This window comes from Falco biarmicus, chromosome 1, assembly GCF_023638135.1.
Source record: "Falco biarmicus isolate bFalBia1 chromosome 1, bFalBia1.pri, whole genome shotgun sequence".
Taxonomy (NCBI): Eukaryota; Metazoa; Chordata; class Aves; order Falconiformes; family Falconidae; genus Falco; species Falco biarmicus.
This window is the reverse complement of record NC_079288.1, coordinates 76,372,201-76,398,590: the sequence shown is the minus strand read 5'-3', so window position 1 is coordinate 76,398,590 and position 26,390 is coordinate 76,372,201. Positions and strand designations below refer to the sequence as shown.

At 39.7% G+C, this 26,390-nt stretch overlaps 2 protein-coding genes across 3 annotated transcripts in view; one reads left to right on the top strand and one right to left on the bottom strand.

Moving 5' to 3' along the window:
• The window catches only part of MAN2B2 (mannosidase alpha class 2B member 2), a 31,290-nt gene extending 8,368 nt beyond the window's left edge, over nt 1-22,922 (bottom strand). For both annotated transcript variants that reach the window (XM_056343367.1, XM_056343357.1), the window contains exons 1-10: nt 22,763-22,922; nt 19,027-19,173; nt 15,317-15,422; nt 12,745-12,917; nt 11,392-11,507; nt 10,172-10,349; nt 6,836-7,034; nt 3,375-3,565; nt 2,327-2,513; nt 1,302-1,435 (exon numbers count right to left, since the gene is read on the bottom strand). In XM_056343367.1, coding sequence (XP_056199342.1) covers nt 1,302-1,435; nt 2,327-2,513; nt 3,375-3,565; nt 6,836-7,034; nt 10,172-10,349; nt 11,392-11,507; nt 12,745-12,917; nt 15,317-15,422; nt 19,027-19,173; nt 22,763-22,888 — 1,557 coding nt within the window. In that variant the 5' untranslated portion in view covers nt 22,889-22,922. The remainder of the gene's footprint in view (nt 1-1,301; nt 1,436-2,326; nt 2,514-3,374; nt 3,566-6,835; nt 7,035-10,171; nt 10,350-11,391; nt 11,508-12,744; nt 12,918-15,316; nt 15,423-19,026; nt 19,174-22,762) is intronic.
• Nucleotides 22,923-26,177: 3,255 nt separating this feature from the next.
• Nucleotides 26,178-26,390, top strand: part of PPP2R2C (protein phosphatase 2 regulatory subunit Bgamma) — a 207,442-nt gene continuing 207,229 nt past the window's right edge. Inside the window, exon 1 of the mRNA XM_056360902.1 lies at nt 26,178-26,332. Within this exon, the coding sequence (XP_056216877.1) occupies nt 26,317-26,332 (16 nt within the window). The 5' untranslated portion in view covers nt 26,178-26,316. The remainder of the gene's footprint in view (nt 26,333-26,390) is intronic.

The following is a 26,390-nucleotide window of genomic DNA, read 5'->3' as shown; positions in this document are numbered from 1 at the left end:
TCTCAGCCACATACTCACATCAGGGTTCTGAGTTAAAAACTTCTTTCTCTCAGAAGGAAAGAGGGTGTGATATGAGTGTACTTTTGAACGGTACGTATTGGAAGAAAAAGCCCCCAAATCACCTTCTCATTACTGGTAAAGAAATTTCATTTAGCCTTAAGTGACTATCCAAATGCATATATGGGTAACTTCCAGCAAAAGAGAGTACAGATCACCTCTATAGAACAGAGAACTTTGTCTTTTTAAAATAAAGAACGACAGCTTGACTTTAGGGCATCCAAAATATTGAAAGAAACGCTTTAAATATGTCAATCCCCTTGTATCTTAAAATGCTAATGTAATTCAGATGGCAGGACTTCTGGGAGGTAAGTGGCTGACAGGTAAGCATGACCTTGTGCTAACCCAGGAGACTGACGGCTTCCCAACGAGAGCTGCACGGTCTTAGAGCAGCGTCATGTACATACAGCAACACGAGACAGCTGCTGTGCATCGCTGCCCGACTGCAGTGTACCTTGATGCGTGCAGGTAGTCATAAGCCACAGGTAATAGAAACTAGGTCCAGCTGGCAGAACTTACCGAGCTATCTGGCATCTTGGGGACAGAGAGTAGCATCTGGAGTTGTGTCATGCCCCTTCAGGCCTTACATGCAGGAGGCATTCCTACAGGTTTATCAAGCCACTGACGGTGATGCACTCCCTACAGCAGATGCTCCTGACAAAGGCTGGGGCTAGGTTTCACTTGAGGCTACTTTCTTCCCTCCCAGGGAACAGCTGGCCTTGTCTTGGAGCTTGGCTATGACAGAATGAGCTGTCATATGGCAGCTGACTGTCAGCAGTTTCTTTTGGGCTTGTAACTAAAGACCTACATTTCTTAAATCTCTTCTCCTCCCCAAGGCAATCTGTCAGTTGTACAAACAGGACTGTCAATTGTAGGGCAGGGCTTCAACCAAAAAGGCTTTAATGGAAACTGTGTTTTATAGAAAGAAAAGCAAGATTAAAAGTGCCAGATCACACACACAGCAGGCATACAAAGGACAAACCAAACACACTAGAAGAGCAGGAGGCCCTTTTGGACATTAAAAAAAAAATATCTAGTTGAGAGACCAGGCAAGTAAAAAAGAAAAAAAAAAGACCAACAAAAAAACCCCCAAACATTTGGAGGACTAGGAAAATCCCAGTTTGAATTGATACTTGTTTTCACTGTAATACTATATATTACCACATTTTGACAGGAGGTAGGACCCAATCAGTGAAAACTGACAAGTGAATGAAAAGCAACAGAAGGAAACGAAGTTGAAATACCTGTGCTGGTACAGAATGTCCCAGTTCATCATATACAGTCATTGCCGTGTGGCTGACAGAAACCGTGACAAAGGTAGTGATGTTCCATGCCAGTGGATTATAAACAACAACATATTGGTCAACATCTGTAGCACCTTTGTGTATGCAAACAAAGCTATCAGTCACAAACGCCATGTATTAAACTGTGATATTAAAAAGTATTTGAGAGATCTGTCTAGGTACAACCATCTTAAGATATTTTAACATAAAAGCCCACAGTAAAACTTCATGATTGCAAAAAGGAAAACATCTTATAGTACTTCATAAAATCAAAAGCTCTTCTGCTTTATTCTATTCTTTACCCAATAAAGAGACCACGTATTCAGAAAATGACACCCTAGTTGAACGTAAATGCATTTAGTGAAAATAAGCAGCTTACCACAACTCACTGTCATGCAGTATTAACTTTATCAGACTTATACAGAAGATCAAGTGAGAAGTCTAATCTAAAAACAACCCTGTAAAAAACCAAACCAGTGTGTCGTGCAGCCCACGGCACTGCTTATATTTGACAGTTTAAGAAGTTTCCAAAGGAAAGATAAAATGGAATGTACAGTCTTTAGAATAGATTCCTTGAAAAATATTTTACATTTTTTACACGAGCTGGCTGTACACTATAGCAAGAAAATTTCTTAACTGTGACTGTGCTTCTTACCACATAATCTTGTGTCGTACAGTAAGGTTAGTTTAGTAATTACCCTGATCAGCACCTCTTCCTGCCCTCCGTTTTACATTTGAGGTCTGAATCTGGGAGCCAGGTCTAATACATGCACTAGGGTAGGGTTCTGCCTAACATCACTTTAAAGATCGCTCATGCATTCATCTAAGTTTGCCTCAGGTCGGGAAGGTCTCATAAGGCAAACAAGATTTTCCAGCCGTGGTACACAGAACTCGGGTGGTACATAGGTATGTTGACTGTTTCGGAGGAAAACATGAGAGCTTTCATAAGTTAGCCTGAAAACTGGAAAGGCTGTGGTAAAAAGTACCTGGTATTCCTGAGTCTTCAACGTAAACAGAAGCATAGACCTCTCCGTTCTTCTTTGCATTGTTCATGTCAAAGATTATGGAAGCCATTAGCTTTTTTACGTTGAACATTCCATACATCAAGTTATTCATGTACATGTCCTTCACCTTGGGAGACTCTGTGCCTGTTATACCATCATGGTGCTGGACCTTACGTTTAAAAGTAGTTTGAAAGGTCACAATGCAACAGGATAACAATTTCAGGTTTGCACTTCTATTAACATGGTTCACTAACCTTCAGACATACAACTTAAAATAATAAGGTATTATAGCTGTATTTAGAGATTCACATTTTGCCTATTCCAAATTCCTATATATAGAATGAAATGGTCAAAGATGAGATGCACACAGACTTCCCCCTATATATATTCCTCTTTTAATATTTACACACTACTAAAATTTACATGCTCAATAGAAAGAAACAACCCCCACCAAGTTACCAAAACCAAGACTGCAGCGAAAATACTGCAACAAGGCAAGTTTTTCACTTCCTACTAAGATCTGGTCAATAACTTAACTGACAAAATGTTTATTACTAGCAAGAGCACTAAGGCCTGTAAATGGTTAATGGCATGAGGCTGATCACTTAGCTGCTGAATTTTGAACAAACAAATCTGTCCTTCCTCTTCTAACTTTCAAAAGTAGAGATTATCAGTATTTTTCAGTTCAGCTTTTGTTTAGTTTTTTTATTTTCAAAAGCCATTTTGTAAACAGAAGAACTAACATTAAGAAAAGGAATTTCATATGCAAAGAAAACACATACTCTTTCAACAGCTGAAAAAACATTTGTCAGTAACCATGCCTTCAATGTATGGCTAGGGGGCTGAAGTCATGCTTCAAGACAGTTTTTTGCAAAATTGCTTTATTTTTACTTATGGCTTGCTAAAGGGGAAAGTTATTTCTAAAAACATAAAAGCAACATTGAGACACCCCAGCTGAAATGCTTAAGCAAAGCTTTATCTTTGGGCAATAAACATTTTCATTCAAATTCAAAAATAAATCAATCCTTACCTCTGAAACTGCCCATCTAAGGCTCTGAAGTTGCTTTAAGGCTTCACATTTGCAAATAGAACTTGCTGGGTGTTTCTGGACATACTGTGTGAAAAAGGACTCTCCAGCATAAAGCAGTGAACTTGCTCTCCTTGCAATTCCTTTCAAGGTGCTCCGGGAGGTATAAAACCCAGTCCATGCTTGAAATGGCTCTGTTAAAGAGTTGAACTGATCCAATGCATGTCAAAACACCATGTCAGTTATCACATATTTGTTATTTATTAGACTACTGTAGAACTTCTTACATGAAACCTGCTGTGGGCTTACACACCAGCCATCAAATGGAATAGTCATAAGCCCAACAAAGAAACACAGCCATGGAAGTGCCCTTTGGAAAACTACTCTCCTTCCTACAGGCCTAGTAACACGAGTGTTGATACAAAGCTGTTATCAATAAGTTAACCTGTGCTTGCAGAAATTTATTCTTTGTGCATCCGCACAAAACAACTGTAAAAGTTTCACAGAGGATATTTTATTGATTATTAATGAAGTTAATTATAACCCTTGATTACCGCTTGATAGATGCTCGCTATATATCTCCCTTTTAGTCAGCGGGGCTTATAGGAAATTTCATTTCCTCAAAATGGAGTAGAAACAGTGATGTGGTAACATGACTTCGAACCACATCAAAAGATGCCCTCAAGTGGTCAGTCGAAAGTATTTCAACAGTTAACTAGTGCTAGTATGTTCTGGTAGCCTACAGAGTAAACTAGGAAAACAAATACTTGTTTTTAAAATCTCCAAATCTATACTTAGTGTGGGGTTCGTTTGTTTTGGAGTTGTTTTTTGTTTTTTTTTTTTTTTTTAAATACACCACTGATAGTTTTTCCAGAGAGAAGCTGCAGAAAGTGCTTTCTAAAGTACATATATGCAACCATAACAACCTGCTATCAGCCCAGGATCAAAGGCAACAATTAGAAAATGGGATCCTTTGCTCAAAAACTCCAGGACAAATCATTTTTGGCTTGAAAAATACTAGAAGTTCAAACAGAATGAATTCCATTTCAGTTTTCAAGGTTACAAGCAGAGGAGTCACACATGCATCCTAGTAGAATACAAAGAATGTAGAGTAGAAAAAGGAAATACTTATCTGGGACTTAAAACTTGAGTTTCCAAGGTATATGTCAGAAGTGACACTAAGCCAAATAAGCGACTCATAATAAAATGGCACAGAAAGAATGAGAGAGGATTAATCATCAAGAAGCAAAACAGTATGTGGGAGAAAGTGCAGTCAAATCTATACCGGAATGGCAAGGCTCATAAGCCGTTTGGGGAAGAAATTGCATCTATGTGTGGGCACCCATGTAGAACACTAAAGGTGCTGCTATTATGCAAGCTAATAGCAATTGACTACTGCCTGAAAATTATGCCAAAAGATACAAGTAGGAGCCCAGATGTAAAAGGATATTAGCAGTTAGAACTGGCAATGCATTTATCACCAAGACAGATATGACACGATCCCTAGAGGGAGGTAAGTGAGCCAGGGATCAGTCCACGCAATGATTCACAGGAAGCAATGGTTATTTTTATTCATTGAAAAGTTAACAGACAAGTTACAGAATAGTCTTGAGATATACCTCCCCAGTGCCAAAAAATGTGATGAAGTAGTGGTAGCTACAATTATACAGAAAGGTATTTTAATGATACCAATGATATTTTAATAATAATCCAGGCAGTGACAAAAATTAGTGAGTTTAGAAACTGAGAAGTTAGCTGTCTCTTCTCTGCATACTTTGATATGAGGCCCCAAAGGGTAAATTTACCGGGGAAAAGGATTAAAGGGATGTTGGGTAGGGTATGCCCTCTTTCATATCTTTCCAGTACTTTTCAGCTCTACTTGAAAACCTAAGGTAGTGCAGCACATAAGAAGCAAGCAAGTAACAAGCAGCTGCAATGAATTTGTGTCACATCATGCTATGACATTTCAGAAAACAAATGGTATTTTTACTTTCGAGACTTCAGTTACAGATCAATCCCCCCCCCCGCCCCCCCACCCCAAACTGTTTTATTTAATGAAAAAGACAAGACTTTCACCACAAGACTTTCTTCTCCAGGAGACTTTAGGGGTTCATCTACGTCGTTCAGATCAGGAACATACTCTGAAGTGAAGATCTACCAGACATCCTTGCCTAGAATGCTTTGCTTTACATAAAAGACTGGTGTGGGAGCTCACGAACTCGATTCCTGATAATGTGTAACAAGCACTATGGGCATTCAGTCCATACAACAAGATTATATTCAGTTTTCCTGGAACTACGTAGTCGACATCAAATCCTCAGCAGTAGCTCTTTCACTTTGACCATTCCTATTCCACTGTGCTAACAAAGAGCTTTCAGATTGTCCTGGTCCCTTGGTTACCCGCCTTACTTCTCCTTTAGATATTCCTAGCTTTCTCCATGTCTCGCTTCCCACCTCTGCTCTAATTTATGCATAATCCATTTCTTTTAAACAGTAACAATGGGACACTGCTCTATTTGGCCATGCATCCTCTGTTTCTAGGTATCTTCCAATTTATCAGTTTCCTTTCAGTTCGCTGGATCTAGAGGACTGCGAACTTACTACGGCTCATTTTTGGGGAAGAGGAGGAGAGATATAACATGCAGGTCAAATACTGTAGAATTCCTAAGAGACTACGGGTTGTTTGTGCATGCTAATATGTGGAAGGCAGGGAAAAGAACTAATTCCAAGTCAGATGTCCAAACATGAAACAAATGATCAAAATCTGTATTTGAAGTAGAACGGGTCCTAGGATCTCTGCTTTAGAACATTCCGACAGGACCCCTCCAATGTCAAGAGAGACTTCTTGCATTAGTTATGTTGGTACGCCTCTGCGAAGCACCTTTACTATCACTGCTGTCTACTAACTAGTTTGTGGTGTGTTACATACTTTGCAGTCTTCTTTTTCTTTATCCACCCACTCAAATACCCTACTGAATTTCAGCCTGGTGTCCTAGGCCTCCAGGTTTATCTCATTGGTCACTGTTTTCATTGTTAATAGAACCTGATTACTGTATTATCTATCCAGTTCTTCAGGTCATTAAAAAATTTTGGATGGCATTACACTCATAAATATACCTTGTGCTTAACTTTCCTTTGCACTCAATTGTTACTCATAGACAGCAAGACAAAAACCTCAAGTTAGATTTCTTGCCAAGTTTGCCTTTTTCTACACTCTTCTTTCAGTCTCTTCCCTCCACCCATTGCTTCCTACAGTCCCAAAGAAATATTCCAACCACCGCTCTACCATCTTCCTTATACCACTATGTTGGGCTCAACTTGTCTATTTGATGACACCTGGTAGTGTAAATAGATGTTATAAGGAGAAGAAGGTTTTCCTCTTTGTCATTTTCTCAATTTCCTTTAATTAAAATTTTAAATACATACATTTGAGGCAGACAATATGCAGTTGTAAATGTAATTACCTGTTGAATATGGTAGAAAGTCTTGAGAGTCCCGAATTTCCCATGTAAGATTTCTGCTATAAACTGCCTTGAAATAATCACCAACTGTGGCATACTGGACAGTCACTCCAAACTCACTAGAATGCTTGTTAATATAATCCAACAACAGGTCCATGTTGGAGTACTGAACAGATGCATTAAAGAACTGTTTGTCACAGCCCTGAAATTTCAAAAACAGAACAGTCAAATGACTTCGGGTCACATAATTTAGAAGGATTTTTTTTTTAATTAAAGTGGTATTTCTTTTGATCTTGACTGCCCATATAAAAGTTATTTGTCACAAAAATGTCAAGAGTGGGTAGCGTTACTCACACATATCAGCTGATAACCAACCAGCATTACAGATAGGGACAAGTGTGTTGACACACCATATTTTGCAAGAGCATGAGATTTTGTGGTAGAAACTGGAAAATGCATGCACACGTGCCTGGAAAGATGACCTTTGTTTCTTTTCAGACTGCATTTCTCCCACTTACAGGGAGTTATAAGGAAGTTCTTATTTCCTGCTCTTAAGAATGCTTACAGCTTTAGGAAGTACTAAGGTCATGATGTGAAACAAAACAATCTGGACAGAGATCCCTAAGGTTCAAATGTCACACAATGTGTTGCTGATCCCCTGTCGTGACAGTAGACTGTAGTACTTCTGGTGCCCACCCACCCAGTTAAGCGGGGTGATACACTGTGTATTAAAGCCTCTTTCTTTCTGAGCATGCTTGCACAAAGACATCCTGAAAGCATCTCAACACAGACTGTTTGCACACGCAAACATTCAAAAATGCATAACCAAGCACAGATTTGTTCAAGAACAGTGGCTGAACAGGAAAACTAATTAGCCATGGCACCACATGTATTCCGCAGTTACTGGCATTACAGTATAGGCATTGGTCTGAAGCATAATAACATGCTAAGAAACCTCCTCCACATAAAGAGGCCAACCCTGACACCAGCTTAATGCAGCCTCATCTTCACATCTCTGTGCTTGAGATAGAAAGCACTGCACAAGAAGTCAACACTTTGCTGTGGAGGCCACATAAAATCCTGATCTCATTTTCAAAATAAAAACGCTCTCAGCAATTTGTCTTCAAAACTTAGCAGATGTTTTGAAGAAATGGCCAGTTTTCTTGGCAATCCACCCCAAACCTCATCTGATGAGCTCAACGAGTTTAACCTGATGAGCTGAAATTCAACTCATGAAGCAGCTGAATCTGATGAGTTCGACGGAAGTCAAAGGCAAATAATCTCCCTTCTCTTTCCCAGATGAGAAGGCCACCCCCTACCTTTCTTCATTTACTATATGTTTCCAGTAAGGTCACATCAAGTAAGGTCACTGTTGCATCCTTCATGAATCCCAGTGCACCTGCCTGCCCCTCAGACCTACCAGGGTAAGTCACTGATCAGAAACGTGGAAATTCTACTTCCAAAACAGAAAAGTTCTTCTGAGATACTAAAAAATCTTCTCCATGCATATAACAGAAATTGGAAAACAACTTCAAACTGGAATGAGCTACTAAAACATATCAAATACTGAAAATCCTGGCAGTTAGTGCAAACCAGACTTCCTAAGGTTGCTTCCAATTAAATTTGTGGGGAAGATTTGTGGGGAAGAAGTAATATGTTTACCAATCAAGAGTATTTCACATTTATAGAGCACTACTTTCAACTCATGATCTAAGAAGACTCCCTCATAAAAAGTAGACACTTTGCACTACAGAAGGGGATATGCTGGGCTTATAGACTCTGCTCACAGTGACACAGAACACAGCAGCTGAGGATTAGTGTAGCTCTGTAGAAAAAAGGATATCCAGGAGAATCTGCTGTAGTTAGTTATCATGTTCACTCACTATCTGAACAAAACTTTTCACAGGAATGCTATACATTACTGTACAGATATTTCAACCACACAGGCCAAAAAAAATCTCAAGGATCTGTTTCAGCCCTTGAGAAAATACATCTGCTGCTATGGCCTCTACAGGTGGGTTTGAACTTTTATACTGCCCCGTAGCCCAACGCCTACTCCTGTACAACTAAGTGCTTCAGATCATAAATGAACACTTGGTTGTCCATATAACTCATCACAAGTGCCAATAGTCTCGATGTGAGATCTGAGTTTAAGTGGGAAGGTATTACCTGATTTTTTAATTGAAGGAATAAAAATAAATATCCAAGTACTCCAAAGTATTTGTAATCATGAAAAAACAGCTAAAATTAGCTACAGAGATATAGAATCATAGTATATCTTTGTTTAAAGCTCCTTATCACAAGCACACAAATCAGGAAGTCAAAGACTGAAATTTTCTTACATTACTGCAAAACTGCAGGTTTGTATCTAGACATTTGGAATTTATTTGTACTATTTGAAACTCCCTCCCCATTCCAGCATAACTTTTTCTATAGCACTGTTGGATTATATATAGTAGTGTTTTATACACATATATATATGTATAGTATTATGCCCTGCTTCTTCCCTCACCCCCTATAAAAAAAAACCCCAAACAATAAAAGTAACAGCATCACAAACACAGAAGAACAAATCAGTGACTCAAAGCTGCATCAGTCAGAAAATGTTTGTTCTCTTTGCAACAACAGACATGAATAGCCAACTTAAGAACACACATCTCCCTTTAATATTGTGAGAACTACAGCATCCATCAGAATTAAAAAACCAGACTGTACCTTCAGTTTAGGCAAAGTTATTCCTTCCTAAAGACTTAAAAATAAGGAGAGCATATTAGTGCTATGTCTACATGTACGATGTAATTAATGCAGCAAATTGCTGAAAAAAGTGCTTGGATCACCAAGCTGGGATATGAGATATGCTTATGTTTCTAACTAAAATACAAAGACTTTAAAAGAAAATTATTGCATACCAGTTAGAAAAGATCTCATCTACCTAATGGGTAATACGTTTTTTTGTAACGCTATGATTTTTGTTAACATACAGTTATGTTGTGCTAAACAGTTATGTAAAGAGATCGTTTAACTAGACAAAACAAGGAAAGAAAAAAGGAAACAATATCGCAACATACAGTTTTGCAAAAGGTTATCTTTACTATTTTGTCACATTTCATATTAAGAAGTGCAGAAAACTTGGTAGGCAGCTTGCAGACTGTACAAAGAAGTCCTAGTCTTTAAAAATCTTTACTAATCAGACATTTGGACCCTACTCGGAACACTTCAATGTCACGTGGCTTGTATCTATGTTTTTGCAGTACACACTGTAGCAAAGTACCATCTACTTACTGTTCATACCCTAGGTGTACTTGCCACTTCTAAAGCGAATGCTGATCATGCACTTACCCATGGCCACAAAATATCACTTGTTTGGAACCAGGCTGCTCTCTCCTTAATGTTTGCCACCATGGTTTGTGCATACAGATGGATGTTGGTATCTGTAACAGGGAGACTCATGTTTGGATAAACACCATCTTTTGGTGGATCTGGGAAAGCTGCAATTCCATTCCAATAAAATCCTGACCTAAGTAGAAGGAGAAAGCAATAGGCTATAAACAGGATTTATTCAACTGGGAAAAATACATCAAAAGGTGCGGGAATAAAATACAGAAGCACAGGGAATAAGAAGCAAAAAAACCCCAGTTTATATTCATTGCTAGTATTTAGGTTTATTGTTTATTTGGGAGTGGAGGTAGGGGTAAGGCTGTCCGGTTTTTGCTTTGCACTGTGCAACTTTCCAAGTCCCTGCTGATTGTTGGCATAGAACAAAAAAAATCACAGGACAAACCAGCAAGTTTTGTAACAATGATGTTCACTCAAGTAGACTTAGTTTACAAAGAGTATTTTAGTGGATAAGCCAATGAGCAAAATAAAGTTTTCAAAAGCTCTCAGATTTTTTCACAAAGTAAATGGAAAAATTTAGTTGATTTAGTTTATACAGATATAATACACACAATTGCAGCTCAATATAATGCTGAAAATCTCCCACAGAAAATCAATTAGCAACAGCCAAGTCCATCCTGAGCTTCCTGGAGTTTTTAAATCTTAACTTTCCAGGCAAAGAAACAAAACCTAGTCCTGCTTTGGAAATTTTCTGTTTATAGCAATTGATTTGTTTCCCATTTTTATTCTATATTTTTTTGATAGGGACTGACATGATACACATACAAACATACATATATACATATATATATATATATATATATATATATATATGTAGATGAAAGCCATACCTGTGTTCCAACCCTCCTGATGCTAGAAAACTTTATTTTTAAAGTCTGTCAATATTTTCAAGTGTTTTTAATGCCTGTCAGTAGTAAGTGTCACTTTAAAGCATTCAGTTGTTAGGTACTGAACAAACTTCATGCATTATGGTTGGGTAGCTGGGGGTGTTCAATAATCCTGACTTATATTTACAGAGTCTAGACATCTCCTTGACCTACCATAGGTCAAGAGATAGCAGTAGAATAGTGTTGAAAGAAAATAGTCAAAGGAAATGCTTAAACTCCAACATATAAATTCTCAAAAGCGATCAGTATTTCTGCCTGTTTAGGAAACCTTCAGACCTGTTTGAAAAAGGTATGTGTGATGGGGTGCAGTAACTGTACTGATCCATAACATGGGTGAAGATCTCCTGTCTTTCAGATAAGGAAGGAGAGCCCTGCCATACGAACTGAAGCTTCTGGAAAATAAAAAAGGCAAGAAACTGTTACCCTTGATGACAAGCAGAGAAATCCCATCATTAAAACTTAGAGATTTCAGAGCGTCCACCTTCCCTTCTACCACTTCTAATACTTCAAGTGCTTTTACTTAAGACCAGCCAACGGTACCCCAAGCAAGATCACATACTATATATAGGAGACTACAGCGTTGCCTTTATTTAGATTGATGGAGGAGAGGACACAGCACACTGACACCATACCGCTGAAATCCAGATGTACGTCTTGCTTATCACACGTGTTACATCTTGTTTCAGTGGAAGCTGAACACCTATAAAGCTAGGAAAGATCCAGATGTAGTCTGGATTGCAATGTAGTCAGTGGGAATCAATGTTTAATTCACTGGAACAGAATTTTTACAGTTTTGGAAGCCTCGAGACTGTCACGTGCCAGAAAAAAAAAATCAGATTGGAAAGATTGTCAAAAGCTCATGAAAGATTTTAGCAGAAAGCAAGCATCACAATTCACTGCAAACATAAGGTGGTAGGTCCAGGCTTCAGCAACTTCAACAGGAATCCTGTTGTCTTTTTCAGAGATGCTCGAGTTTCACCCAAGATACATAAAAACTGCATAATGCCCAGCACATACTAGTGAAAGACCCTTATTTACACATAATCTAGTGTGTAAAACTGATGACAGATCAGGATCCAACATTGTGATACAAAAAGACAGACGCTTACTGTGTGTGTGACACTGTGTGACAGAAGACAGAACATAAAGCAAAAAAACTGAATTCAGCAAAAACATGATTAGCTGCCACTCTAAGTGACCTAGTATTATCAATTTTATAGGCACAAATAAATGTTCCAAGCATGACAACCACCATGCCCAAACATATACACTACATTTCACAACAGTCTATATAAACCCCAACATACTAAGATTTTGTCAGGGGAAGCTGAAATGCATTCTGGATGCCTCCAGTTCAAACTCTCCTAATTCAATGCCCACTTAGCCTTGCCCAACTGCTCACATTTTGTGTCTTCTTCAGGCTACACTATATTTTATCCTTGACCAGAAGTCATGAAGACATTACTTGACCATGTTACACAATATATTTCACCATTGCCACATGCAAGCAGCATGTCACTTTTAGAGAAGAAATATGTAGATTTTCTTGCACAGATCAGAGAAATGCTTATCTTAATGTCATGGTTTAGATTACTGTAAGTAGAGGCTGGCAGTGGGATTCATTTTTACCTTGTTTTTCTGCATGTCAGCCTTCAGATCATAATCAATCCGAGAAATAAGATGAGCATTAAAACCAGCCAGAGCAAAAACAGTTGATGTTGTAGCTGAAGCTCCAAAAGGATCAACATGCCAAGAAAACTGAGGCCTGATCCCAAAAGTTTCATACAAAAATCCATGGCCTTCTGCAAAGCAAAATTTCTTCATGTTAGGAATGCTTTTGTAAGGTCATTTTATAAATTTAATAGGCATATAGTATTACAGATAAGCACTTAAAGGATAGATCTTTGTCTCTGTTTTCCATAGTATTTAAAGTTTCAGGAATTTAATGATTCACAGCAGAAAGTTTCACACTGACAATATTTATTTTGCTATGCCAAATATAACTTACTAACATCATAAAAGATGGATAACAAAAAGGAATTATGATCAGAGACAAGCCTGAGAAAAAGAACTTAGATACAGATTAGGTTAAGGCTAATAACCAGGTTGAAGTCTGCATGAAAACAAGCTGGAGTTGAGTTTGTTTATGTTTGCTCAAATCATACCACCCATTCTCAGAAAATTTCAGTCTCATATCAAGGACAAAGGGACAGCGAAGACAACCAGTAAACAAAACTAACATGGTCCTCAATGGTAAAAAAAGAAAAACCCCAAAGGTTAATAGCAATCTTGATAAAAAACGTTATGTACAACCAATGTTATTAATTTTGTATCGAAATGAGTTTCAGAACAAGAAACTCCCAAACTAGAAAGACCAGACAATATAGAATAAACTCAGACAAATGATTTAAAAAAACCTAGACCAATCAAGTAAGCAGTAGATTTTATTCAGTACTCCAGTACATCACACCAGGATCCTCATAATCAGAATAAATAAATAATTAATGAAATAATTTCAGACCTTAATTTCATAGTTTTGGAATTGTGCTCAGAACTATTTGAAAATACAGCCGTATCTTCCCCATTTTGGACTAACTCTATTCCAAGTTTTAATATCATGTTTGAAGAACTGAGGTTGCAAGGCATTCTCATTTCACTTCATCTTTCCTGTGGTTAATGTCTTCTTTAGTGAAAATATTCACAAGATGTTTAACTCTTCTGACTAAAGCACATTTTAGGCATAGTTTGCTAGGCTCTTCTAAAACACAGCTGGCTGGACAGGCAGGAGAAGACACAAAATGTAGACCGCAAATGTCTGCATTGGCTTTCTCTTCTGAAGATGAACTCCACACACAATGCAAGGATACATTTGTTTGTTTGTTTGTAACTCAAACGGAGAAGAGTGCTTTCAGGAAAAATAAATGGGAATTTTACAATATATTACTATTTTTGTTCCTGCTGAATAAATTACCAAACTTCAATTTTCTTTTTTCTAAAAAATTATGGTTATACACAGAATGAGATATTAAATGAGGAATAATATTTTTCACAGCTATCTGCAATGAAATAGAAAACTGCATTTGCATTTAACGAAAGGACTCTTCAGTCAGTATTGGTATTTTCCTTGGAGAAGTCCTAGGTTTGGTGTACTAAGCCCATACTACGTTTAAACACAGGAGTCAAATGAGAAAAAAATATACTCATCCTCTCTCTTCCTCTTGGCCAGAGCATGACATGGTGACTCACTGAGATGCAAAAGCAGCTGCTATCCCTGCACTCCTGATAAACACTGACAAGCAAGGAAGAAGGCTAGCAGTGCTGCACAGTCAGATTCAGCAAATGATAAAAGTGTTTTCTGACCCTTCACTCTCCCATGTAGAGAGCTGCCCAGAGTGTAGCCCTGAAATGGGCAGGGTTTACACCAGCTATGACAGACAGCTGGGGCTAATACATCCCCTGCCACCCCACAAAAGCATGCTACTCCCTCATGACTTATTGTAGGCATCAATAGCACAGTGGTGGCATGATTTATCTGGTTTCCTTTTTCATTAACCAGATTGAGATAAACCTAAATACTAAAAGACTCTTTAAACCATCAGATGGAGAGGTGTAACATACAAATCGCTGGAAGCAGAAGCTAGAAGACTAAAATGGGAAATGGTGCATCTCTTGGGAAATAAGCCCCTATTTCTAAGAGGCTGATGATCATCATTACAAATGGGGGTTTCTTCATCAAGCAGGTCTTTCAATTAAGTTCAATTGACCTCAGTGACATTTTATGGCCCATGTTCTGCAGAAGAATTTGCTTACACAATACAACCTCCCCACACTCTAAATTGCTACCAGGTATTTTCTTCCAGAGTATTTCATACCCTCAATTTCACTGTAACTATCTTCTCGAGAGGTTAAGCTCTCAAACACACACCCCAAGAAAGGCCTCTGCTCCAAAGGAGTTTATAACTGACATCAATTAAACTGCAAGCCAGCTTTCAGTAACCCTTCTGCTTAATGAAGAACTGTTCTGTTCCTTTTTTTTAAAGCAAAGATTTTTATACAGATAAACCAATCTGCAAAGAGATGCTTTAATCAGTTTTTAAAGAGTAAGAAAATAATAGCAGTCTCGGGGTGGAGAAATGAAAAGCAAACAAACCCCTCAAGGTAATAACAAGGAAAAATAAAAGTTAAATGCAAATATGCATACCCGTCAACTGTAAAATCTGATCATCAAGTAGTGTCACGGCTTCATCATGCATCACTTGCCCTCCAATGACAAATTCCAGTTGTCCCTCCTGAAGCAACTTATGGACCTATGATATCGCAATTAAGACAAAGAACATAAACATCATTTCAGCCTTATCCAAAAAGGCTGCAAATTCATTTCAGATCACAGCACATTACCTAGACACAACACTTTTCAAGAAGGCATTCAGGACAAAAGTGGGATAAAAGGCTGTCTGTACTAAGTGCTATTGAAAGGAGATGCAGGGGAAGAAAAAAAGCATACTAACACACTGCACAGTGCATTGGTTTACCCAGCTTACACTGAAACCAGGTAGCAGGCACAAAGGATGCACTGCTAGGCAGACTCTGACCTTCTGGTGTTTCTCAGTAGGGCTGTTACCGCGCCTTTATACTACCTAAACACTAACTTGTCCCCATACACTGCACTGGCAGCAGCCTAGGATCCTGCCTCAAGGCAACTAAAGCTGGAGGATTATAACAGAAGATAGAAGATACCAGTACTTCTCCAAAAGTCTTCCTCCTGCTGCATCTGTCTTGGCTTAGGGAAGGCACTGGGTGGCTGGATGAGAGAGCAATATGCAACTCCATGCAAGCAGCGATGGAACCCCATGCAAGTAGCCATGGCCAGGCTCCCTGGGTTTCCTTCAGTCTACCACCCCCGTTAACAGCTTGGAAACAGAGTTCTGTGGGATCCAGGAGGGAGACAGAGTGTGCCATCACACCGTGGCCACAAACATATCACTTCTACTCTGCATGTATTTACTTTGCCTTCAGAGCACAGACAGGTTGCTCAGCCTGTGAGAGACAGAATACTTTATTAAGAAATATTTATTCCACATGTAGCAGGTTTGCTTGTTTGATAAACCCACTGCTATACTTCATTTCTGGTCTCTTTTTCCTAGTTTAAAAACTGTCAGTATATTAAGACCTGTTCAACTGTTCAAGGTTTTTCTGTTTGTTTGTTTGTTTTTTTTTAATTTCAATCACTAGAAACAAGAAGTATGCTGACAAGTAAAATTTTCAGCAAATGTGCATGATGAAGCAGGGGGCAGTGTTTGGAGGGACGATGTAATAGTCTGTGTCCCTTTCTAGAAGTGTTAGGGAGTCTTCTGTTTTTATTATAGTTGCTTCACTAGCTGGCACTTCAAAGATACCTCAAACTTCCAACAATGAAAGTTCAAATAAATACATATTTTAATATCCACCTTTTTTTATATATATATATATATATCTGTCATGTAGGATGCCAATTCCAGAGCTATTATGTTTATTACCCCAGGAACCTGCAGTGTCTGCTCAGATACGATGCCAGATTGTCAATTTTGATTAGAATCATTTCTCTCATTCACAATGTTGTGAAAACGCTTCAGGGCTCAGCATTCCTAAATTAGTTCCAGCCAACTGTGGTGACTGATTAGCATGCTGGGAGACCAGATAACTGATATCTGGTGTCAGCACAGAACTGGTCCTGACCTACATGAAAAGCATCTGTGGCTATTATTCCCCATTTGGATGGATGTTCAAATGATAACTCTGATTCAAACTTTGGGCCATGGAGATGTTTTTTTAATGCAAGTTTCATGTAACCACTGGAAGTCTGAAAACACAAGAAAAATAATCCAAGTAATTTAAACAATATCCAATCCTAGAAAAAAAAGAAAACAGTATCTGCAATGACAAGCACTTTTGCTAACCAGAACAGGGCAAAAGGAAGGAGAAACAGAGGAAACAGATGCAGCAGTACTTAGAAGCAGCAGGCTGCTATCGTAGAAGAACATATCTGTGGTCCTTGGGACAATTACTACTGTCCTTACATGAACTCACCCCTACAAACCAGATAGAAGTGGCCACACATCTTTTTTTCCCCCTAGTTAAAACACCCAGACATCAAGCCAGGGTAAGGTGATAGGAATGGTTCACACAAGAAATGCACTGAGAACTAGGAGGTTCATATCTGGCTGAGTACTGCTGCAATACATTTCACTCTCATCTGAACTGTAAAATCAGCTTCAGTACTTAGGCTGCACTTTTTACTAGTTTTTAATTCTATTGCCCTAATCCAAAGCAGACATTCCAAAAGAAACTAAATCCTGTATTCCAAGCAAAAAAAAAAAAAAAAAAAAGGGGGAAAATTAAAACCAGAGAGCTTGTACTACAGAAAATCATTCATGCTAGAGTTCAAGTGAAAAAAAGCAGGACAGTAATGAGAGTGACCTAATTTCAAGGCCCAACTTGCTAACATTAAAATGTGTCACTTAACAGCAAGCATCATAGCTCTTAAATATTACTATAGATTCAATGTTTCACATACAGGTTTAAGAGGAATGTGGTTTTAATAATTTCAGTTTTCAGAGATGCAACTATAAAGTAACTAGAAAACTGACTAAAAACACCTGAAAGCAACAATTATCAGTAATTAGGCTAGGAAATTAAAGGCTGAATTGTAAGTAGTAGTTTTGCACTACTGAGGTCAAATGTGATACACATTTACTCTTCTGGATTCCACAGAACAGCAAGAATAGATACCAGAAACAGACCTTTACTTTATACTTGGGTTATAACAGCATAACATATTTGAAATAAGACCAACTTACCTTAGAAAGTTACTCTTAGTACTTAGAAGAGTACTCTTCTGTCCCTGCACAAAGTAGTTCCTATGCTATTTTCTTTAATTCCCCAATCCCAGACTTACAGTACAGTTCTCTAATTAAAAACAGTCAAGAAAATTGTCCTGCACAGGCAAGTATGGGCAAAGTACCCACACAAAAACACTGAACTGCCCATACACAGCAAAATCTCTCATACACAGATCAGCTGCACACAGGCTGTAAGCTGTTATTTAAATACTGAACATTACAGAAAATTCAGAATTTAGTGAAGGACTAGGTTAAAAATAAACATACAAGAGGTGTCTTTTTTCACATGTTGCTCTTAACATCTAGTACTTTAAACAAACCGGAATGTAAAGTACAGCAAGTAGTATGCTACTGCTGGGTGGACCCTGGTAACAGAACAGATCATGGAGTTCTGTGTGAGTATTATGGGAAGCCACACTTGTATACCCTCTAGTTTTAAGGTCCAAAACTTAAACATCTTGCAGTGCAATGTAACACATGACCAGCTGCTAGGCTGCCAGCCCAGCCGTTGATTTCAGGATGTTTACTTCATGCCAGAGAAGCAGTGACAAATAAAACTTCACATCTTTACCAGGAAAAACACACTGCTGTTGAATCTTTAGTCACCTCTTTGCTGCATTATCCTTGTTTACAAAGAGCAGGTTTTTGAGCAGTACTTTACTGGAAAGAAAAGAAGTTCCTCTCGTGAGCAGTGTTAGGCTTCAGATGTTTAACAGATACTGGTGCAGCCTCTTTCAGAATCACCCACGTTATACTAGCATGCCCCCAAATAACAAAGTGACCAATGAAATGAGAACTGTGAAGTGTAAAGAGTGTGCAGTGCAAAGGTTACTACCTCCTACCGCTCTAATCTATAGCTGGGGTTTTAACCTCTTGTAACTGCCTTCAGAATTAAAAGTCCTTCACCAGATTCAGAGACAGCTTACACAAGATCTGGGTAAAAAGCAAATGGTGAAATCCTTTGCCCCTCCTTGTCCCCTGAAAAGAGCGTGCACGCTTTGTTAACAGAAAGCATGGCTCTAGTGCAACTTACCTGCTGCTTGTGCATATCCGTGGCTACTGAATCCCACCAGAGTCGAAAGAATTCCTGCTCCACAGCAATAAATTTGCGCTGCCTTCCTTTTGTTAGCTCTTCTACAACAGATGTGTAGACATTTGCTGCATAAGCATGCATACTTTCCTGAAAAAAGAGAGGAAAAAAAAGTAGAAAACAAACTATTTTGCCACTGTTAAACGGGCTGTTCTGAACACTCACTGGGCTTCAAAAGAGATAGATCAAAAATGTCATATTTGAACACTCAGAACAACAAAGTTCTATCTCGTTATGTACAGCCTGTGGGCCATTCTGCTTCAAAATACATCCTCTGACTGGGGACCTGACTAGATCAAGGCGTGGCTCCCCCCAAGATCAGCAGGCAACAATACACACTTTCTTTTTGATGTACTGGGAACAGCTTACCCTGTCTTCATCCTTCCCTTACATCAACAGTGCCATGAATATAAGACTTAGCACCAACACAGTTAAAAAACCCACATGCACACTTTATTCTTCCATTTCTGCTCTTCTTTTGATGACCTAGACTACCAGAATTGTTTCTTCAGAGCAAGTACGACTGTGCTATGGGTGTGCATTGCCAGTGTAATGCAGTGATACATATACTGTAAATTATACTATTACTGCCTTAGAAGCTTCAGTCATGAAAAATAACTCCATCTGGCTTGATGTTTTAGGATAGAGTAAAACCTAACTGGCAAAGGACTCTTAGAATGAGCTGACATAGAATCACCCAGTGTGAGAATTTATGCATCTACGCTGTCTATGTTGTTCCTAATGCGACATGTATTCCAGAATAAGGCCTATGGATTTTTATTGGAATGCAAACATGATAGCTGTATCAGTCAAATAACCTATCACACTGTTATATCCTATGATATGGTATCAAATTAACAACGTTAATTTTGAAGTTGTGCACATGAAGATATTTTATGTACACTTATCCCTGCCAGAACTTCTGCTGTCCAGATCCAGTCTTCTAGCCTTTACTTCATTTCAAAGTGATACAGAATGTCTAAAGACAACAGCAGAGGTCCTAGGATTTCCAGTACTGTCTGTGTTTTTTGTAACAAAGTTATCTGCCTGTTATAGCAATTATTATTATATATATATATTTATAACACATGTAATTTTTAACACTAAGCATAACACTTTTCTACTTAAACTACTGGTACTTGCTTAAGAACACACACCACAAGACGTACACATACATCTTGAAGTAATTGACACATAAATCTCTCACCCACATAAAAACTGATGGGCATGATATGTAAATATGAATCCATATTATTAATTTAAGCAAGTTCCCTATATGAAAATCACATTTTGAAATAAGGGGATTATGTGATCCAAATCAGAATGAACTTTTTCTAACCCTTTGCTTTCTACAACTGAAATACTGCTATCTTTGTAAAAATGCTAGTGTGATTAGAAAAGGGAAAACGTCTGAGTGTAGGAGTAACGGCTCAAAATACTGTAGTGCTTATGCAAATAATTACTTGTTCAACGATTTCTCAATCAGTTCTTAAGTTTTTTTTAAAATCAAGATTATTATTAGATGTTTAATTCAATATGAAATTTTAACTAAGGGAATGGCTTTTAAGTTTTATTAATACTCAACAGTGACACACAAATGACCGCTAAGGAGTTTTCATTTTTGACTGGCAATTGGCTACAAACAATACATCCTAAAATCCAAGTACATGTACAATGATTACAGCATCAGGTTCAACTTTAGTTCTTAATAGCGGAGTACATTAGATTTTAAGAGCTGAACAAGGACTTTTCAAATTTAATACAATATTAAAATATTCTGTGTAGTAACTCATTGAAAATAATTTGTTGAGGTATTTTGGACATTAAGGCAAGACACTCTATATTCTGACTCAAACTATGCTGGAGCTAAGCAGTAAGATATTACCCAATCCTACAAATTTTATAAACCCCACTCATCTGGGTGGGAATTGAAAATAATTGTTCTCATAAACCAGGACACTTGCAAGCAACAGTAATAACTTTCTTTCCAATTCATATCCTCTATCAGTTAATGAGATAATGAGTAATGAAACAATAAGCAGTAAGCCAGTATAAATAAACCAGGCAAGATTTTACTTATTTAAATATAGATTTTAAACTTCTAGCATGATGTAAAAATTGTTTTGTATTGCATTCTAGACAATGGTGAGGTGTCTTTCACAGTTACGGCAAGGTATGTCAGTGAGATGCCACATCTCACGTAAGTTATGGTACCACTATTATCAAATTGCAACAGATAGCTTGCTTTGAAAGGAAAAAAATGAAAGTTTTATTGTACATCCAATGCTGGAATTCTCCATCAATACTGCAATTTCTGGCATGCAATGAAGATTGCTGTTCTGATATCATAAATAAAACACATATTTTTCACATTATACATGGAGAAATGAAACACTAAATACATGTTGTCAGTCATGAGTGAAACCTATTAACTAAGCAAACCAAAAATGTAAAATTGGTTGGGATCCCATTAGTATTCCAGAGAGTTACCTCCAGGTTTCACTTTACTACAGAGCATTTGAAATGATCCACAGGTAACCTCTGTGGTTTTTGACTAAAGGAATTGCTAATGCTTGTGATTTAATAGCAGAGGAACCGAGGCTTCAAGCAATTGCATCTTCTTAAAAAAAAAAAAAAAAAAAAAGGGAGAGAGAGAAATAAATTATGTGTTTCATTTCTCTCAGAGGAGATTTTCTACCACTAACTGACCGGAACAAAAATTCTTTTCATGTTCCCTTATGCAATTTAAGTAGGAGTTTGGAGTATTAAGAGTAATTCACTAATCTTTCCTAAAAAGGGAGGACAAAACACATGCACAGCACAAATGCCTTGGTGAACCATTAGCTCTTTTTTATTAGTTAAACATCTGATGCAACTTCACTCTAGCAAGTGAAGCACCCATAGCATCTTTCACAGGAATGCAAGAAATTAATACTAATGAAGATGAATTCAGCATTTTGACTAACAAATATAAAAGGTATTAATGCCCCACCTGATTTATTTTACTCTGCATCTCATGTATTTAGTAAAAATTACTTTGTTACTCCACTTCTGTGGCACTAGAACGAGACTCCAACCCCACCCCAACTATGGAGGCCCTGGTATCCTGCTCTCATCTCGAAGAAAAAACAGGAAGTTTTCCTGGAGTTTTGGTTTAGTAAGAGAAACAGAAAGACCGTGAAAACCTGCCACATAATCCAAGCACACCATGAAACAGATTGAAGATTTTCCTCTGAAAAAAAAAGAAAAAAAAAAAAATCCATCAGGAGCATCCTGCAGAACACAGGTGCATGCAAACCCAAAATTCATGGGCACAGCTCCTAAGCTAACCCTGCTTGCTCCAAACGAGCGTCAGGATTCCAAAACACCCGGTGATGGAGCACATTCCCGGACAGACTCAGGGCAGGAGATGCACCTTACAAGGATTTATACGATCCTTTGCAAGCGGGTGGGTGTTAGGACAGAGGCAGGTAGACATCCTACTACCAGCGGTCCACGGCTCCGGGTAGTTTTGCAAGCTTGTAGGCGCCCAGGGAGCTGAGCTGCGGCCGGGCAGCGGGAGAGGCTCAGCCCCCAGCCGACAAGCCCACCCGTACCCCGGCAGCCCACCGGGCCGCCCCGGGGAGAAGCCGGCCGCGCCGTATGCACCCCGGCCAACCTCGCTCCGAAGGGGCCCCACCTGCACCGTGTAAACCCAGCCGACGTCCATGTGGCTGTGGGCGACCACGAAGGCCCGCAGCTCGGCCCGGCCGCGGGCTGCCGGGAGGAGGCTGGGGAGCAGCAGCAGGAGCAGCGGGGGACGCATGGCGGCTCCCCACCGCGCTTCCGCCTCCCGCCGCCCGGCACCGCCTCCCGGCGTCAGGCTCGCCTCTCGAGAGCAGCTGCTTTGTAAAAAAAAAAAAAAAAAACCCAAAAAACAAAAAACCGCCATAGCAGTTTTCTTTTACGTGAGAGGATTTTGAGGCACGAGGGCGTGACTTCGTGTTAGCCCCGGGCTGCTCTGCGGCTATTTGAGGTCCCTGCAGCCGGGTGCAAGAGCCAGTTAAAGCCGCAGCCCCTGGGTAGTCCTGATGGCTCTCGTTGGTAAGCCTGGGGCTGGTTTTCTTACAAAACTAGGCTGATCAGAGAGATGTTGAGTACTACACCTTGGACAGCTATAAATATTTTTTTTTTGAGGAAATTCTTTTGAGTGGAATGCTAGTTCTTTATTTCAGGGTATAATAGTTCATGATGGATTATTGTCTGTGTCTTTGAAGTGGTAGCACGATTAATTCTTATTTATGCGGTTGACCTTCTGGTTCCATTTAAATGGGTTTTATCACTTGTTTTACTGCTGCTAGCAAGAGGTGGACCCTGTGCTGAGAACTGAAAATGCATACTCTTCTGTCTGCATAAAGTCCTAGTGAAAAGGAAAAAAAAATCCAACCTTAATTAAAAATTGTTGTAGGGTAATGTATCCTCAGAAGTTTTGTCTGCAGTTGCACCAATTTCTGCCCTATATATCACTGTGATATTGAAAGCCAAACCAGATTAAACTATTTTTTAAAACTTTCTCTTTAAAATACACACAGACTTTAAAATTACTACCTTGCTGAAGTTCTAGCTTGTGTAAATTTCATGCTCTTAACAACCTTGCAATCCTGAAATGGCAAAACGTATCATGCCAATTTCTTAGCTCATTTCTGACAATGCAAATGTAAAGGACATCAGATGCAGATGGTACCTGCTCCTACTTTCAAGTTTGTTGATTTAGCATTACTAGTTTCCAAGCCTAGTTAAACCAGTTATCTCTCTGAAGGAAACAATCACAAATAGCTTAAGGGTGTCCATCTACAGACTTACATTGGTAAAAGGCAGATGCATACTGGACTAGCTGGCACTTGGGTGCAAATTAACCCATCTCAATATTTAAGATACCTGTAGAAACAGATCACACACACTAAATGCAATTTGCATCCGTCCCCTCATTTTAGAAAGAAAAAAAAAGCGTGATGCATTACATGCCAAACTCGATGAATTTTTTAACATATAAAGCTTGTAAATACTTGAAGTCCAGAATGAAAATGCTATGCAAGTCAGTAATCTTGAGTTGAGCAGCATAAAATTGCTACCTTTCATAAAAATTAAATCTAATCTGAATGGATTCCCCCACAGCAGGGCCCTTGTTCACTAATTAATACGGTAGACTGAAGTTTTCTCCAAAAAGCAGAGGCAAACACTGGAATGCTAAGGTTAATTTTATTTATGATAATACCTTGTCATGAAGAGCAATCAAGGTCTGTAGGTAATTTGTAGGGGGAATTACTATCACTGTAAGCAGCTGGATGAAGCTTTACTTTAATACAGCTCTATGATATTCTTTTTTTCCTCAAATCATCAGCTTAAACCTTTTCAGTTCCAAGAAAGCTAATGCACATCCAGTGAACATATGGCTTGGAGATATATATACACACACTGTCTAAATGAACTGGTGTTCTTTTACCTCAGAAGGCATTACGGTCTTTGTAATTTAGGTGAAGTTCCCAGGAAACTGGAAGTGTCGGTGTTCTGCTTTTTTTTATAAAAGTAGCAGAGAATGTTTGCAGAATATTACTCCCATTTTAAACCTATTGCCTTCTGAAAGTGTAATTGTCCTCCTTATTCTTTCACAAAGGCCACAGTGTGACACTGTCGTGGACGCAGTGGAGAATATAAATATTTGAACAGAATATTTTTATTAGGAAAAATTGAATCAAACTGCCCACAGTTCACACACCTAAAGGCATCAGGAGGGTTTTCACTTGCTGTAAAAAGAGATGAATCAATCAAGTAGAATTTATGCTGAAATAACGCTTCCCCACCATTTATATATCATTTCACAAACAGCAAAAAGCTAGGTGGAGGAGCCAGTGTAAATGTGCCATGACAGCTGCCTACATTGGTGTTTTATCCTCTTGTTGGCTCCTAATCTCTTAGTATAGCTTGATTATAGTCTTCCTGTATTATTTCTTAAGCTTTTCTCATTTGCCCATACAAAGTGTGTTTGCTCTGACACGAGCTGTGCTATACGTGGGTCTCTGACACTGTTCACCTCAAAAAGACAGAAGATGTAGGCGGGATGCTGCCAGCTATAAGCTAAGCAGTCACAATTCTGTTAAATTAACTATCAAGAAAGCCAGCTGGTGAACAGAACAATTAATGTACCTTTGTATTTCCCTGCTGTCGTATTTTTGGGGTAGATGTCTGTAAGAATAAAGGCATTGATTAATGTAAATTTGTTCTAGCTCTTTCAGTGTTTTAAAATTTGCCATTCCTCTCAACGTTTTCCAGTGGAGGCAAAGATCCCGGCAGAGGACACCTCAACTTACTCAATAACAGGTTTGCTTTCCTACTTACCTGTCATGGACACTGTAGAGACAGTTTGTGGATCCATGGACCAGATGAAACCCACTTTTCAGCCTTGCAGTGATTTCAGCAAATATAAACCTGACAATTTACATCGTATTTGCAGCCTTTATCCCTACGATAGCCTATACAGCCTAGGGATGGTAGGAGAACTGAGGTGACTGTTGTGAGGAAAACGCAGCTGCCAGTGCTTGGTGTGGCAAGCCAGGGGAGGCTGTAGGGACACCAGCGTGGGTGACACTGGAGATGCCTTGGTGTGAGGCGTTCTCCAGGGGCTGCGTGCTGCAGCTGGGGATATGGCCCCAGTGTGCCAGGCAAAGAGCTGTGGAGGGACGGGGGCACGCGGTGGGGAGCTCATGACTGAAGTTGGCCCAACAACGGGCAGCATCCTCTACTGCGGGCCGCGGCGGGAGGCCGGGGGGAAGGCCAGGCTGTGGCGTCGCGTTCCACCGCCGCCGAGGCTGGGGTTCGCCTCAGGCAGCGCGGCCACCCGGCCCCGCGGCGCCCCGCTGGGGGCGGCCCGGCCGGCACCCCCCGAGCCCCGCCGCCGTGCCGGGCCGTGCCGGGCCGTGCCGGGGCCGCGGCGCCGCCTCACACCTGTTGGGGCCGCGGCAGGGCCGGCGGTGCCGGGCGCGGCGGGTCCTGGCGAGGCTGCGCCGCCTCCGCCGGGAGCTCCGGGCGGAGCCTTCCCTCCTTCCCGTCCTCCCTCCCCCGGCTCCCTGAGCGCCCCGAGGCAGCGCTGCGCCGCCCGCTCCGCTGGGAGAAGGAGGAGGCGCCCCGAGCTACCGGCGCTGGGAGCAAAGCAAATAACAGTTCAGAGCACTGGGCGCCTTTCGGAGGGCAACACCCATGTCCCATAAGCAGGGTATCTGGAAACGCTCTCGTTTTCCCGGCGCTCCCTGGTCCCTTCTCATCTCTCCGTT